Source organism: Lepidochelys kempii, chromosome 3 (assembly GCF_965140285.1).
Source record: "Lepidochelys kempii isolate rLepKem1 chromosome 3, rLepKem1.hap1, whole genome shotgun sequence".
Lineage (NCBI taxonomy): Eukaryota > Metazoa > Chordata > Testudines > Cheloniidae > Lepidochelys > Lepidochelys kempii.
Genome location: NC_136382.1, coordinates 7,361,516 through 7,377,348, shown reverse-complemented (window position 1 = coordinate 7,377,348; position 15,833 = coordinate 7,361,516). Strand labels below are relative to the sequence as shown.

Sequence of the window (15,833 nt, the reverse complement as noted above, 5' to 3'; positions counted from 1 at the left end):
AAGGTTCTTCCATTTCATACTGCTATGAATGCTACCACGTAGTGCTTCACAGCTCTGTGCAAACAATTCATCCTTATCCCACTCCTGAGATATAGCTATGTATTAGCAGCGCCATACAGGGCAACCGAGGCCCCGAAAGGGGAGCAATGTGTCCGCAGCCTCACAGCAAGTCACACTCAGGGCTGGGATTAAAACTCGAGTGTCTCTGGCTCCCTACTCTAATCGCAGGATAGCATGCTATGCCATGCCAGCATAGAGTGCTCAGCAATCCATTCTACGGCTGCATAGTCCAGGTCAGGCCTTAAGGAGACCCTGGGTGCTGACACAAGCCAGTCTGGGAGCTAGGGAGAAGCACAGAGTGTGTCTATGGCCAGCAGCAACAATAAATGATCTGCTTGATAGTCACTCTGCCATGTCTCTGCTCACCTGGAAAGGGGCTGGGAGAGTAATGGGACAAACTAAAGGCCTCGCCCTAAAGGAATTCACAAATGAAAGAAAACAAGACGCAGATATTTCAGTGACAGCTCAGTGCTCCGCATGCAGGGATCGGAGTTGAAGCCCTTCTCTGCCTGCTGGGCTGGTTGGTCTCAGAGTGCTGGAGTGTGACTACCCCCATTCAATCTCCCACCCAGTCAGCAGACTCCAGTCATTCCCAGGGCGCAGCACTTGCCTATTCGGAGCATGAAGTTGTTGAAGGACTGGTAGTTAATGTTCATCAGGGTCACTTTCATGGCTAAGGCAAAGTCGGCCAAATCAGCTAAGTGTTGCCAACGCTCCTTCTCCGAGAGCTCCTCTTTCTGCAAGGGCAGTGCAAAGCCAAGGGCAGAGGTTGAGGGAGGTAAAAAGACCCTCCCACACCCCAGGAGGCAGTGATCAGCCTGTCCCATTCCCCTTTCTCCATCCTTCCCCATCAGGCCTGAGTTCTCAGACAGCCCAATTCACCTCCTCCCCAACCTCCCTCTCTTTGCTGTCCCTGTACCTTTATGGTGGTGTTGTAGCCATTGGTATTGACATCAGGGGTCACTCCAGAAGCAGCCATGTAGGTGCTTCCAATAGTTTTAATCTTGGTGATGCACCGGAACTGGGGATCATCCAGGAGCTGTGAGATACAGGAGAAAAAGCCACAAACAAAGGAGGTGGCTGGAAAAACAGCTCAAAGGCTGATGAGTGGTGCGGTTACAGGAACTTGTGTCAGGCCAGAATTAGCTGTAGTTACAGTTGAACCTCAGAGTTACGAACTGGCTGGTGAACCACACACCGCATTTGGAACCAGAAGTATGCAGTCAGGCAGCAGCAGAGACAAACAAAAAGCAACTACAGTACAGTGCTGTGTTAAGCATAAATGACTAACAAAAAAAGATTTGACAAGATAAGGAAACTCTGCCCTTGTTTCGTTTAAATTAAGATGGGTAAAAGCAGCATTTTTCTTAAGAACATAAGAATGGCCATACTGGGTCAGACCAAAGGGCCATGCAGCTCAGAATCCTGTCCGCCGACAGTGGCCTAATGCCAGGTACTTCAGGGGGAGTGAACCCAACAGGTAATGATCAGTGATCTCTCTCCTGCCATCCATCTCCACCCTCTGACAAACAGAGGCTAGGGACACCATTCCTTACCCATCCTGGCTAATGGACTTAGCCTCCATGAATTTATCCAGTTCTCTTTTAAACCCTGTTATAGTCCTAGCCTTCACCACCTCCTCAGGCAAGGAGTTCCACAGGTTGACTGTGCGCCGTGTGAAGAACACCTTCCTTTTATTTGTTTTAAACCTGCTGCCCATTCGTTTCATTTGGTGGCCCCTAGTTCTTATATTACGGGAACAAGTAAATAACGTTTCCTTATTCTTCTGCATAGTACAGTTTGAAAGCTGTATTCAGTCAATGTTCGGCTGTGAACGTGTGCGAGAACCACAATGTTTAGTTCAGAGTTACCAACATTTCAGACTTATGAACCACCTCCCTTCCCCAGCTGTGCCGAATGCTCAGGCTCGACTGTATTTAAAACAACAGTGACACCTGGTGGCTGGTTAGCAGATTCGCTGGCTCATTTTATCTACTGATGCCCTGGCTGCAGGCTTCTTTTGGAGAGGCCAGAACGCATCCTGCAGCCAGTTGAGCTCTACACTGGGAGCACAGTTACCCTCCCCTGGACTCTGGACAGGCAGCTCATGGTTACCACATGGCCCAGCATGCACTGCTCTCTCTGAAACTAAGGGGAGGCTGCTCAGAACCTGGTGCAGCATTGCATGCTGGGACCTGTAGTCTCCAGGGCGTGAAGCTTGGTTCCAAGTGGGATGGGCAGCAGTAGGGAATGCACATCTGGACAGCTGGCAATGGGAAGGTGCTGGCCCCAAACTAAGGCTGCTTACAGTCCCATCCAGTAGCAGTCTCAGCAAGGGGACCCCACAGGGAGAGACAGTTGCTCAGCTTGGCCAGGAGAGAGCTCTGTATGCCAGCGGGGGTGGCCTACGTTTCACTTCCAGACCACACCCTCCCAAGTGCTCCCTTGAAGGGCCAGCGTCCGACTGGCATTGGGGAAGGCTGGCGTCCAGGCTGGACTCACCGCGTCGAAGTCCGAGATGATCTCGTTGAGGAAGCGCAGGCACTCGATCCCGCCGTTGTTGATACTCTCCTCCGTGTAGAAGTCAGCAAAGTTTGGGAGGGAGGCAAACATGACGCCAATTTCGTCGTACGAATGGCTGTACAGCTCCTGCGGGACCAGGAAGCAGGCCTGTCACTCAGGCCTGCAGTGCCTGCTCGTGTATTGCACTATATTAGCTGTACCGAGCCGGGGGAGGACACCCAGAGATGCCACGGAGCCAACCTGCTTATTATTCTAGGGCAGCCCAAGCCACCTACTGGGCTCACTAGTTCTGTACAATGCAACTGCTTCTGCTACCCGGCTCCTTATTAAACCTGCAGCCCTAGTCGCTCTAGCACAGGGGTTCTCAAAGTGGGGGTTGGGCCCCCCCCCTTGGGGGTCGTGAGGTTATTACATGGGGGGGGGGTTGGTCGCGAGCTGTCAGCCTCCACCCCAAACCCTGCTTTGCCTCCAGCATTTATAATGCTGTTAAATACATTAAAAAGTGTTTTTAATTGGTAAGGGTGGGTCGCACTCAGAGGCGTGCTATGGGAAAGGGGGTCACCAGTACAAAAGTTTGAGACCCCCGGCTCTAGCACATTGAAGGGTACGGCTACACGCTGCAGTTAAACACCTGCGGATGGCTCGTGTCAGCTCTCTCGGGCTACAGCCTGGGCTCTGGGACCCCACAAGAGGTTGGGAAGGGGGGGTGTCCCAGCGCTCAGGCTCCCACCCGAGCCAGAACAGCTACCCTGCAATTAAGCCACCCTTTAGCATGAGCCCACGTCAGCTGACATGGGCCAGCCGCGAGTGTTTAACTGCAGCGTAGACAGTCCCGAAGAGCCCCTGACAAAACTCCTCCCAGCTTGGTCACCCTGTGAGCTCCCCTGGCTCCACTGAGCCACAAACTCACCTATGCGCCCAATTTCCTCCCAAAGCCCATTGGGTGGGGCTGAGTAACAGCAGTGGGCACTCCCTATCTAACCTACCGGTCAGCATTCCACAGGGCTGGCTGGGCAGAGCACAAGGGTTAGTGACGGGATCCCCGGGGGCAGCCTGGGGGCCCCCATAACATCACTCACGTACAGATCTCAGGCCCTTCACAAACCCCTGTGGGGAAGGCATCAGTGCCTGTTTTTTTTACAGCTGGCCCCATGGAGTCCAAGAGAGGTTCAGTTTTGCCCTTAGAAGCGCATCAGAAAATGGCATCCACCCCACTCCGCACAGGGGGTGTCAGCTCCGGCCCTTGGGAGACCCCCTCCCCCCCCACATTTCTCCTGGTGTGGGGCTGGTTTTGGTCTCACAGTGAAGAGAGCTGTAGTGAATGGGGTGGAGCTGACTTCACCAGGAAGGGCACCCAGCTTTTTAAAACTGGGGCACAGACCCCAGCCACTCCTCTCAATCTGCCCGTATAATCCAACGTGCTAAGGGGCTTCTCCGGCCCTCCTCGCACGCCGTCATTAATCGATTTATCCTCACAGCTCCCTGGGAGGTAGGTAAGCCTCATCCCCACTTTCCAGAACTGCGGCCCAGCGAGATTAAGGGACTTGCCCGAGGCCCCCCACGAGATCAGTGGCAGGGCTGGCTTTAGCCCCCAGGGTTGGGGTTGAGGTCCATCTACACGGCAGCTGGGAGGTGTGATGCCCAGCTCAGGTGGGCGTACACATACTAGCGTGCTGACATTAGCAGGGTGGCCGCGACAGCGGCTCAAGTTTGCTGCCCGAGTACGTGCCTCGGATCTCAGCCGGGGTTGTGCTCAGGCAGCCACCCAGGACACTGTGGCCACACTGTTGAGTTTTAGAGCGTGCGTGGGACAGTCATTCCCCTAGCCCAGTGCCCACTCCGTTGGGCAACACAGGAACCCCTCAGGCAGCTTCTCGTTCTCCAGCCCGCCCAGCCCAACTCCTGCCGATGTGGGGGAGAAGCTGGACCAGGTCACCTCACCGGCTTTTTCGATCCCTCATTTCTGTGCACCTTTCCCTCCCCTCTCCTCCAATACAGGGTGGCTGGCACTCCTTACCCCGCTGCTTCCACAGCTGGCAGGAGAAGGGGGCACTCCTGTGAGCCCCACGCTGCTCACTCAGGCTGAATTCACCCCTCTGTGAGAAGCCTCCACGGATCTGGCATGACCAGAGACTGGGTCCTTCACCCGCACGGAGCAGGGAAGGCTGGACAGGAGGCAGCCATCACAGCTGGGGCAAGCTGCAGAGGCAGATGTGCAGGGAATGCCCTAGCACTGGCTCTGAGTGAGGGGCCTAGGTAAGTTTCCTTCCATCTCTGATTTCTAGGAGTCTCTGGCTTGGGCTGGGAGGCCAATGGAAGGAGACTGGAAACTTCAGCTCTCCCCATGTCACAGTGTCTGGCTCGCCCGTTCTCACCTCGTCCCGTTTCTTAGAGCCCAGGAAATGTCGGGCCACATGCTCTGGCAACATATTGGTGACCAGAGCCTCATTCCAGCGCCTCATCTCGTACACCCGCTCCTTCTGGTCATGGACATCGATCTTCCACAGGAACAATGTCCTGGCCAGCTTCTCCACCTGCAGGAGGGGCAAGTGCTGCAGTCAGACAGGGCCTTACAGTGCTTCGGACACAATGACCTCCCCATGGGCTCACTGAGGCGCAGGGCTGGGGCAGGACCCGCTTACAGTACCGTGGGCATGTCTGTGGCAGAGCCAGGAACGGAACGCAAGAGTCCCGCCACCCAGTTCTCTGCTCTAACCACTCAACACCACTGCCTCTCACTGCCCTGCCCCCATCTCCCTTGCACCGAGCTTTTCACTGCGGTGACGCAGTCACTCCAACAAGTGAGACAAGGAACCAAGAGAAACCGCAAAGGAGAAGGGAAGGCAGAGATGGAAGAGAGAGAGGCAGAGACACAAGCGACTTGGGAAGGGAGGGATGCATGTAGGAGAACTGAAGAACAGAGAGAGAGGGGGCTCTGCATGGGACAGGGTGAAAATGCCCTCCAGTGGGGCAGTGCAAGGGAAGGTGGCTGTGTGTCCAAATGCCCTGTTGGTGGCTGTGCCAGGAGAACTCCAGGGATCCCAGGAGGGTGAGGATGGAAAAGGAAGGGGAGCTGGACAGATCACTCACATGGCGAGAGAAGTAGTAGAAGCTGAGCATCATGATGAAGACCATCACTGTCATGGAGTACTTGGAGGGAACCAGGGCGGACCTGCCGAAGGAGAGATGAATGAGCCATGTTCATCCCACCATGGCTGGGTTGCCTCCCATTCCATGGCAGCCAGCATATCCTTACACCCAGGCCGGCACCCAGCGATCACGAGGGCTTTGAAGACCTTCAAGGGGCTTTCCCTTGTCCCGCTAGCCCCTGCTGGAAGGATGCAGGGTCAGCTCCATGAGAGGCCTGACAGGGACAACCCAAACAGCCACTTGATGAAAGGAGTTCTTGTCCCGTTCAGCCATCAGCTGAGAACAGCTGCCTTTGGACCAGCTGGGAGCACCCAAGGGTTACAGCCACTCCCCTCCCCAATGCCCTTACACGTTCTCCTGGAAGCGTTCCTTATCGTACTCGTCGAAGATCTGCTGCCAGGCATAGATGTTGACCACACCCACGGCCCCGGTGATCATGACCATCAGGGTGAGCTTGACCATGTGGCTGACCTGCACCAGCATGATGCTGGCGATGAGGGCCAGCACGGCAATGAAGCTGTAATACTTGGGGTCCTCCACGCAGCCCCCCGCCAGCAGGGTCCCCGCGGTGCTGTTGCTGGTACTGGAGTAGAACTGCAGGCAGCTGAGCTGTGAGGGCGGCAGAGAGATGGGTGAGGGGCTGCAGGCTGTTACGTACCAATGGCCGGACTGGATCGGAGTGGCCCAAGCCTGAAGTCCCAGGTCTCCTCAAAGTCAGTGCCCTGAGTGTAAACTGAGTAATGGCGTTTAGTGCTCCCTGCCGGCAGCGGCCCACTCTGCCTTGCCTCAGACCCTGGGCTGGAGAGGTCAGAGAGGGCAGCTGAGCTGCATGGGCCATGCAGGCCTTGTCAGCACGTTAGTTCCAGAGGAGGTGGCTTTCCTTGTGATGTGGCTACCTGGGCCACCACGCACTGGACTCCCACTTCTCCAGGCTTTCACGCAGCTCTCCGAGGCTGAGGGCTTGTGGTTTTCACTGATCTGGGCTCGCTTTGAACCAGCGACTCAGGGGTGAAAGGCTCCACTGCTGGTTACCATGTTTAATTCAGTAATGGAGCCCAAACACAACAGGGACTGTCCGTGCCGCACAGATGGCCAGGTGCTATAGGAAACCTAGCCAAACACGACAGAGCCTTCCCCAGGCAGAAACCCACCCGTTGTCACCCCTGCACACAGCTGGGTACTGTTATCACCATTGATCACATATGGACCTTGGAAAGATAAGGTAATGGCCAGAGGAGGATCAAACCTCATGCTTCAGGGCATAAGCTGATAGGCAGCTGCAGGGCAGTGGGATGGGGTCAGGAAGGAAGAATTGGAGCTTGTGTCTAGATGGGAACTTGGGCCCTTATGAAGAATCTGTAGCCCTTGGAAAGTCCCGTTTCCTCCCTTTAGGACGGCTGAGGTTGCTGCTGTAAAGTATGATCTGGTTGTGCCAGAGGTACCCATGCTCTGGCCCTCTTGGCAACCTGCCAGGAGCCCCGGGCTGCACCTGGTCTCTGCTAAATGTAGGTGTCTGGGCTGCCCCGCCATTGACCATGGAGCTGCTGAGAGACCCTATCACACAGTGATGCTGGGCTCTTAGGAGGGAGCCAGAGCATTGCATGCTGGGACTCATCCTCTCCCTGGCTGCCCCCGCTTCCAATTAGCGAGAAGGATGCATGGTCCCACTCAGGTCGGCCCCTAGCTTTAGCACTGGAACGTTTAGGATCACTTCAGCTGGTGTAAATGCGAACACTGGGTCTGATTGTCCTCACGGCCATGTAAATCGGGGGGTGGAGTGACACGGCTGCGGAAGGGCTGTCGGCATCAGGCCCTCGGGATTCACCCATTAATAACACTGCTAACGATGTCTGGCTGCTGTCGATCTTTGCTACTTTTGTTTAATGGCCTGCAGGGCATGGTGCTCTGAACAATTATTGGCGCACCCGGAACGGGAAGGTCAGAACGGACGTATAAACTGAGTAATAGCATTTTGAGCTCCCTGCCTGCATGGGCTAGGGACAGGAACAGTGCAGGCAGGATGGGGTCAGCCACCCACACCGAGAGGTTTATAAATAGGCACCGTGGTCCAAACCCAGACCAGGCATGAAGATACTCCAGGGCTGCGCAGGACCCAGTGGTGCTAATGGGCCTCCCAGGCTGGAAGGGAGCTCAACAAGTCATCGAGTCCAGCCCATTGCGCAGAGGCAGGACCAAGTAAACCTGGACCATCCCGGACAGGGGTTTTCCAACCTGGTCTTAAAACCTTCGATGATGGGGATTCCACATCTCCATTGGAAGCCTGTTCCAGAGAGTAACTGGCCTTAGTTAGAAAGGTTTTCCTAATATCTCACCTAAATCTCCTTTGCTGCAGGTTAAACCCATTCCTCCTTGTCCTACCGCCAGTGGACACGGAGAGCAATTGATCACCTCCTCTTTATAACAGCCCTTAACAGTGGACGACTGTTGTCAGGTCCCAGTTAGCCTTTTTTTCTTAAAATATGCCCAGCTTTTTTAACCTTTCTTCATAGATCAGGTTTTCTAAAGCAATGGCTCTCAACCTTTCTAGACTACTGTCCCCCTTTCAGGAGTCTGATTTGTCTTGTGTACCCCCAAGTTTCACCTCAGTTAAAAACAGCTTGCTTACAAAGTCAGACATAAAAAGACAAAAGTGTCACAGGGCACTGTGACTGCAAAATTGTTTACTGTCTCCTTTTTACCATATAATTATAAGTAAATCAATTAGAATATAAATACAGCTGTGTACAAAACGAGTCATTGTCTGCATGAAATTTTCGTTTCTACTGACTTTGTTAGTGCTTTTTATGTAGCCCATTGTGAAACAAGGCAAATATTTAGATGAGCTAATGTACCCCCTGGAAGATCTCTGCATATGCCTAGGGTACGTGAACCCCTGGTTGAGACGCACTGTTCTAGTTATTAGTTTATCCACATCTCTCCAGTTTATCCACATCTTTCTTAAAGTGACAGTTCCCCAGCTGAGGCCTCACCAGTGCGAAGTACAGTGGAACAATTACCTCCCCTGTCTTACAGGCGACACTCCTGTTAATACACACCCAAATGATATTAGCCTTTTTCACAACTGCATCACATTGTTGACTCAGATTCAATCTGTGACTCACTATAACCCCGGATCCTTTTCAGCCGTACAACCCTCCAGCCAGGTATTCCCCATTTTGTACTCATGCATTTGATTTTGGATGTCAATAGACTTTTCTTCCGAGGCACCCAATGGAGCAACCTCACGTGCTGGTGTGAGTTGGCAGGGAAAATGGCGGCAGGGGGAGGGGAGAGGGTTCTCACCATATCCACAATGTCAGCCATGGTGAGGATAAAGATGGCTGACATGGCCCATGTGTTCCGGGCCCACCGGGTCCTGTCGATCCAAGTGGAAAAGGCTACGAGTTTTTTGGGAAATACCTATGAAGAGAAGAGGTTTTTAATGACGTGAATCTCAACCCTTCGTCCCAGAGGCTACAATGATGGGCACCTTGTAAGTACCTGGCACCAAAGTGCTTTGTCAACACTCATTTCAATGGGACTTAGAGGTCTAAATGCCTTTGAGGATGTGGACCTAATTGTTAACCCCCCATCACACCGTGGTGAGAGCAGTCTACATTGTCATCAAGTATCTCCAGAACCCCACGTTTTCTGGATGAAGGGTGTGCCCCTGGCTGAAATTGGGTGGCCCACAATCTCAGCTTTCAATTAACTTTCTCGCCATTACCCCTGTGAAGGAACCCTACCAAACACAGAGCAGTGCTGCCTTCCTGAATCTGCAGACAGCCCAAAACAACAGAGGTATGAACTGCGCCATTCACCTCAGCAGCAGGGGGGGGGGGTTGACCCCACAGCTGAATGATGAGCATTACAGTGGTAACATAGTTCACTGGTTCAGCGCCGATCGCTTTAGGAGAAACATCCAGCTAAGATACCTACACAGCATTGTTGGATGTAGTGATGGATACTCGGCCAAAGAGAAACAGCTGGTCAAGGGGGAGGAACTAGTAACTCAAGGACACCAACATGTTTCAGTATGTTTCTGCTTTTGTAGAACTGATCTTTACAACATTTCAACAAATCCGTGGTCACGAAGGACTTCACAGCACATGAAGGATTGGAGGATAGGTCCCTCAATGGATATTAGCCAGGATGGCCAGGGATGGTGTCTCTAGCCTCTGTTTGCCAGAAGCTGGGAATGGGTGACAGGGGATGGGTCACTGGATGATTCCCTGTTCTGTTCATTCCTTCTGAAGCATCTGGCATTGGCCACTGTCAGAAGACAGGATACTGGGCTAGATGGACCTTTGGTCTGACCCATTATGGCCGTTCTCATGTGGAGACAGACCCTCCTACTGCAAAAGTTCCTCCCTCTATGACCAGAGCTAAAGGGGACTCTCCATGAGCTATTAGCAATATGGGGCCTATGACACACAGTTGAGAAGGGCGGATTCCATCCGCTTCCACTGACTCCTTCGGAGTCGCGGGTGCTCAGCACCTTTCAGGAGCAGGTCCTCTGTCTCTTACCCTGGGGAAAATGGCGGCCAGAGAGCAGAGAGTCAGGATGAGCAGCAGGATCTCTCCAGTTACAAACGTCACATAATTGGCCACCAGCCTGCAGAGAAAGAGAGAGTCAAAAAACAACCCTGTGGGAGGTTATTCCAATGACGGTGCTACCCACACAGCCCGATGGGTTCACACAGGATTCCACTGCTTTTCACAGCAACATTAGATTGCTGAGTACGTTTCACGCAGTTCTGCACCACCAGCATGAACAGTGCAGAGAGCCTGCAGCAGGGCTAGGAAGAGCGGGCAGCGCAACGCAAGCAGAGGACAGAACGTAGCCAGCGTGGGGCTGAGAAAGCTGCAGGTCACTTCCCAAGCCCATGTTCTCAAAAGGCAAAGCAGACACGGAGCTAATGGATGTTGTTTGCAGCCAGTAACTAGATTGGCTACTCCTCCAGCGGATGTGGAAGAGGGTCTGTGTTGTGGCCAACTCTTGAGGGGGAATATATATGAGAGCAAAAGGATGACAAAGCGCTAGCCTGGGACTTGGGAGACAAGGGTTTAATTCCCAGCTCAGCCACAGACTTGGTGTGATCATAGGCAAGTCACATACCCTTCTGTGCCTCAGTTTCCCATCTGTACAATGGGGATAACAGGGCTGCTGAAGGGATAACTACATGAAGGGTTGTGAAGTGCTCGGATACTACAGGAACAGGGCCCATATTAGTCCCTGAGAGTGTGGGGAGAAGAGGGGATGTTATTTCAACACACTTTTTAACTAAGCTTCCTAAAAATCCTTCTAACTCCTGTGAAAGCTGGCTGGCTTTTCCAGCATCCCCACCCCCTGTAGCAACACTGTGGACAACAAGAATTTGCAAAGCACCAACAGTGGGCGTGGTTCTGTGCAGGACAGATGTCTAAACAAAGCCCCTGCTGGAAGGACCTTGCAGTCCCAAAGAGAAGGTCTTCAGGGGAGCTCTAGTGAAGCCAGAAGAGCCAGGGGCTTTTCACAGCAGTGCCAATTTCTGGGCTTTGCCCCATTCCCACTTGCCATTCCCCTTCAAGAAATAACAGGTAACACTGATGGCGTACAACAGCCATGTAGCTCCCAGGGCTTTCCGAACACATAGGGAGATACGCCCTGGAGAGCTAACGATTTAAGCATTAGGGCCACACAGTCACTTTCCTGCGAGGCTTGAGGCAGGGTACCAGCCCTGGAGCAGCATGGCAAATGCATGTTCTCACCGGGCATGCCCATGGCAACCTGCCCACAATCAGATAGGGAGAGAGGCTGGCACTGCACGGTCACTTGGTCCCGTCGATTCATTATTTGATTGCCCTTCCCCAGGAGTGCGGGCAGAGGCGATCGTTAATAGGACGTAGTGAGGACAAGCTGCAGTGCTTTGTGCTCTGAGCAGGGTGGCTAAGGCTTCACTCAGAGGCTCTGCTCTCACAGCCGGCGGCTCTCGCCCGGCAAACCGCCCCACTGGCCGGCTCGACATCCCCTGGCAGCTGCTCTCAGAACAGGTGCTGCTCCTGGGAGAGCCCAAGAGCAGCCAGAGAGAAAAGAGGAAAACCTGGGGGCTGAGGGCCCAGGGAACTCTCCATACCCACGGTCCCTGCTGCAGCCTGGCAAGAGTCATTCAAGACAGATGTCGCTTGATGGGCTGTAGAGTGGCCTCTGTGAAATGAGTTTGGGGCAGGTCTCAGCCCAGTCCCTGAGGATCTGGGGTTCACGTTATATAGGCTACCCCTGCAGTCAGCATCCTGGCTGGCAGTCTCAGCCCAGAGGGCAAGGACTCCGCAGGCCGTGGAGAGAAAGCCCAGTGTCTCCCAAGAGCTGGTCGCTCTAGGTCAGAGCTGAGGAGCTAGGGCAGGATGGTGCTGGGGAAGCTTTAACTGCCACTGCCTGGGCTGTGTTTGCTCCATCTCCCTGCCAAACACACCTTCTGGGGGCCAGGCCTGCTCACCCCGGCCTCCCTGGGTTTCTAGGGCACCTCAGGTGAATACAGCCACACACAAGTCCAGCCCAGGGGGAATCAACCAGGCCTCTGGGGGAATATGTGTAGGAAGTGATGCACCTGGCCCACTCTACAGTTCTGCCCAGGGTGAGGGGTGGGGCAGGGTAATCCTTCCCAGCCCTAGAGGCCCCCAACCCAGCGCAGAGCCCTGTTGTTCCAGGGGCTGCACAGACACAGCCCCTGCTCCTTGCCCAGATCGACCTGCTCACCAGGGATCGATTAAGATCTCTACCAGGGCGGTGAAGAAGAGCACCATGCAGGAGCAGCTGAAGGCGGCCCCGCTCTGCTTCTCCTTCTCCACAGAGTAGCGCGTCTCCATCTCCGGGTTGATGAAACGCATGGAGAGGCGGTAGGTGTACTTCCCCTTCAGCCTGCCGGAGACACCGCGAACCCTGGTGAGATGCTGGAGGTCGTGGGCAAAGGGGAAAAGGAGAGGGAGGGTCCTTACTCTGCTGGGGGGCTGCTGCAAGGGCATTGCCATCACCATGAGGGAAGAAACGAGGGCCGTGGGAAAGAGCATCCCGGGGAGAGGGGAGAGGAAGAGGATCCCTGTGGCATCCTGGAGAGAGGAAGAGGATTTGAGGGAGAGGACAGGGTATCTGGGGGCAAAGGGTACAGCCCCCACAGGGGGAGGTAGGGGAACAGCACCTTCAATCAATGGCATCCTGGTGCTGTTTGAGACACACACCGTACCCGGCCCTTGTTCCCAGGGCACCGCTGGGCTGGCTAATACGCAGTGCATGTAACCCCCATTAGCGGTGAAAGGAGAGCAGATCCATTGCAGCTCAGTTAGTCTCTGGGCTGAGGAGGACACTACGGCAGGTTTGAGGTGGCTGGGCAGGTCCCAGCAGGGCTGCACTGGGGAGCCCCCGGTGACCCAGTGGGGCTGGGACTGGGTCCCTGTAGCTGGGCTGCACTGGGGAGCCTCCCCTGACATGGAGGGGCTGGGACTGGGTCCCTGTAGCTGGGCTGCACTGGGGAGCCCCCGGTGACCCAGTGGGGCTGGGACTGGGTCCCTGTAGCTGGGCTGCACTGGGGAGCCCCCGGTGACCCAGCGGGGCTGGGACTGGGTCCCTGTAGCTGGGCTGCACTGGGGAGCACCCCGTGACCCAGGGGGGCTGGGACTGGGTCCCTGTAGCTGGGCTGCACTGGGGAGCCCCCGGTGACCCAGTGGGGCTGGGACTGGGTCCCTGTAGCTGGGCTGCACTGGGGAGCCCCCGGTGACCCAGCGGGGCTGGGACTGGGTCCCTGTAGCTGGGCTGCACTGGGGAGCACCCCGTGACCCAGGGGGGCTGGGACTGGGTCCCTGTAGCCGGGCTGCACTGGGGAGCCCCCCCGACATGGAGGGGCTGGGACTGGGTCCCTGTAGCCGGGCTGCACTGGGGAGCCCCCCCGACATGGAGGGGCTGGGACTGGGTCCCTGTAGCCGGGCTGCACTGGGGAGCCCCCCCGACATGGAGGGGCTGGGACTGGGTCCCTGTAGCCGGGCTGCACTGGGGAGCCCCCGGTGACCCAGCGGGGCTGGGACTGGGTCCCTGTAGCCGGGATGCACTGGGGAGCCTCCCCTGACATGGAGGGGCTGGGACTGGGTCCCTGTAGCTGGGCTGCACTGGGGAGCCTCCCCTGACATGGAGGGGCTGGGACTGGGTCCCTGTAGCCGGGCTGCACTGGGGAGCCCCCCCGACATGGAGGGGCTGGGACCACTCACGCCTGCACAGACTCCCTCTCCAGCAGGGCTTCGTTGAGCAGGTTGTTGAGCTCCTGCTCGTTCTGCGAGGCGTCGACGACTCTCTCGGCCAGGTCTCGCAGGCGCAGGCGCCGCCGGGGGTTGGGGAAGGAGGGGTTCACCACCTGCGGGGGAGGAGGGGGGCGGGGGGGAGAGTCAGACGAAGGCAAACCCCCGGGGTTACTGGCTGACAAAACCAGAAGTGCGACCTGAGAAACAGGCCATCTCCTCTTGAACGCCACTGGCCAGCCTGGGCCAGATCCCCAGCAGGTGTAAATGGGCCTTGCTCCACCGACTTCCGTGCAGCCGAGCCCATTTCCACCAGCTGAGGACCTGGCCCCTCATTCTTAGTAGAACCCCACCCCTTCCCCCATACGGGGAGGGTCACCGTGGCCAGTTCCATTCATAGCCTGGCAGAGAAGTACAAGGCCCACGTGCTTGTCCCCCTTCTCCTTGTGTCAGAATTCTACAGGGTGATCAGACCCCAGGGGTAACAAGTACCCGTCCTGTCTGGTCACCCTCGAGCCTGCTGCGGCTCTAAATGCCCGGGGGCAGCCCCTGCTGCTGGGCTCCAGTACCCCTCCCCAGCCTCCCCTCTCCCCAGGGCGGCTCTCACCCTGGTGTCCAGCTCCTCGGCCTCGTCGGGCGTGGTGCAGGTGGTGTTGATGCTGCCGTTACACTCCTTGGTGTTGATCAGCAGCGGGGAGTTCCCATGGGAGGACGTCAGGGACAGCTTCTAGAACACAAAGGAGCAGGTGGGAATTCAGCCATCAGGAGTGAGGGCTATAACAAGGGGGAACGACTCGGGATGCGGCGTTCTGTTTCCTGGCCATGCTGCCCAGGCCTCATGCTGGTCTCGCTGCATAAGGTGAAATTCACCCATGAGGCTACCAATATGGGAAAGAGGAAGGGTGGCTCAGGAACGGGGGCGGAGGGGGTGTCTTGGAGGGACGAGAGTGACTGGAGCAGAGGAAGACGTAGGGTGGTTATTAAGGAGCAGTAGAAGTTACGGATGGCAGAGATGGATTAAGTCTCTTTAGGAAAGGGACAGGAGCGCTGAAGGTTTTAGAACCAGAGGCTCACAGGAATGGGGAGCCAGGAGAGAGGAGGATGGGGCCAAGTATTCACACCTCTTGGCCTGCATGAGAAGGGCAGAGACGGAGACAGGGCTTCGCAAGCCGGAGAACGGAGCCCAGGGCAGGTCATGGAACAGAAGGTGCCAACGGGGGAGATGAAAGGAGCTGGAGGAGGAGGAAGGTCACTCACCACTCCGTTGATCCCGTTCTTGAGGGGCTGCTTGGGCACCACAATGAGGTACGTGACGATCCCCTTCTCCTTCAGGTACTCGCACCTTGACCCCCCCTCACCGGGCTCCACCTCAAACTCCCCTTTCAAGCAGTCCATGGTGCTCTGGGAGATATGCACACGCCTGTGGGCCGGGTGGGAAGAAGACATCAGTAAGGCCCCAGCTGCCTTCGTGCCAGCCCGGGCAGAACTAGGCAGGTTTCAGGAAGAACATCTTGCGAAGGTATTGAGGTATCCACACAAAGCCCCTCGTCCCCTTCATCCACTGGGGAAGGAGGCAGGACTGCGTTACCAGAAAGAACCCGGGGTCCCAGCGGCGATTGGTTTCCATGGGGAAGGTGGGAATGGACTGAGCAAAGCAAAGGCCCATGTCTTGGTGGGGGGTAGGCGGAAGCATAGCGGCAGATGCAGCCGGGACCTGACCCGTGGGGAGCAGGGGCAGCAGAAGCCATCTGGGAGCCCAGCAGTGGGGCAGAAACAAGGGGCTGGTGTGCTCACAACAGCCTGGCCTGCTAAGGAGACAGCACTCTGCCTGCTGACAA

The 15,833-nt window shown here is 55.9% G+C and overlaps 1 protein-coding gene across 3 annotated transcripts in view; it reads right to left on the bottom strand.

The window, feature by feature from the left end:
* ADCY3 (adenylate cyclase 3) overlaps window positions 1-15,833 on the bottom strand; it is a 93,996-nt gene that overhangs the window by 2,819 nt on the left and 75,344 nt on the right. For 2 of the 3 annotated variants that reach the window (XM_073335571.2, XM_073335573.2), the window contains exons 7-18: window positions 15,253-15,415; window positions 14,603-14,722; window positions 13,969-14,111; window positions 12,470-12,631; window positions 10,261-10,348; window positions 9,037-9,153; window positions 6,083-6,342; window positions 5,674-5,755; window positions 4,959-5,117; window positions 2,563-2,709; window positions 980-1,099; window positions 671-797 (exon numbers count right to left, since the gene is read on the bottom strand). In XM_073335571.2, coding sequence (XP_073191672.1) covers window positions 671-797; window positions 980-1,099; window positions 2,563-2,709; window positions 4,959-5,117; window positions 5,674-5,755; window positions 6,083-6,342; window positions 9,037-9,153; window positions 10,261-10,348; window positions 12,470-12,631; window positions 13,969-14,111; window positions 14,603-14,722; window positions 15,253-15,415 — 1,688 coding nt within the window. The remainder of the gene's footprint in view (window positions 1-670; window positions 798-979; window positions 1,100-2,562; window positions 2,710-4,958; window positions 5,118-5,673; window positions 5,756-6,082; window positions 6,343-9,036; window positions 9,154-10,260; window positions 10,349-12,469; window positions 12,632-13,968; window positions 14,112-14,602; window positions 14,723-15,252; window positions 15,416-15,833) is intronic. The other variant, XM_073335572.2, reaches the window with a different exon arrangement.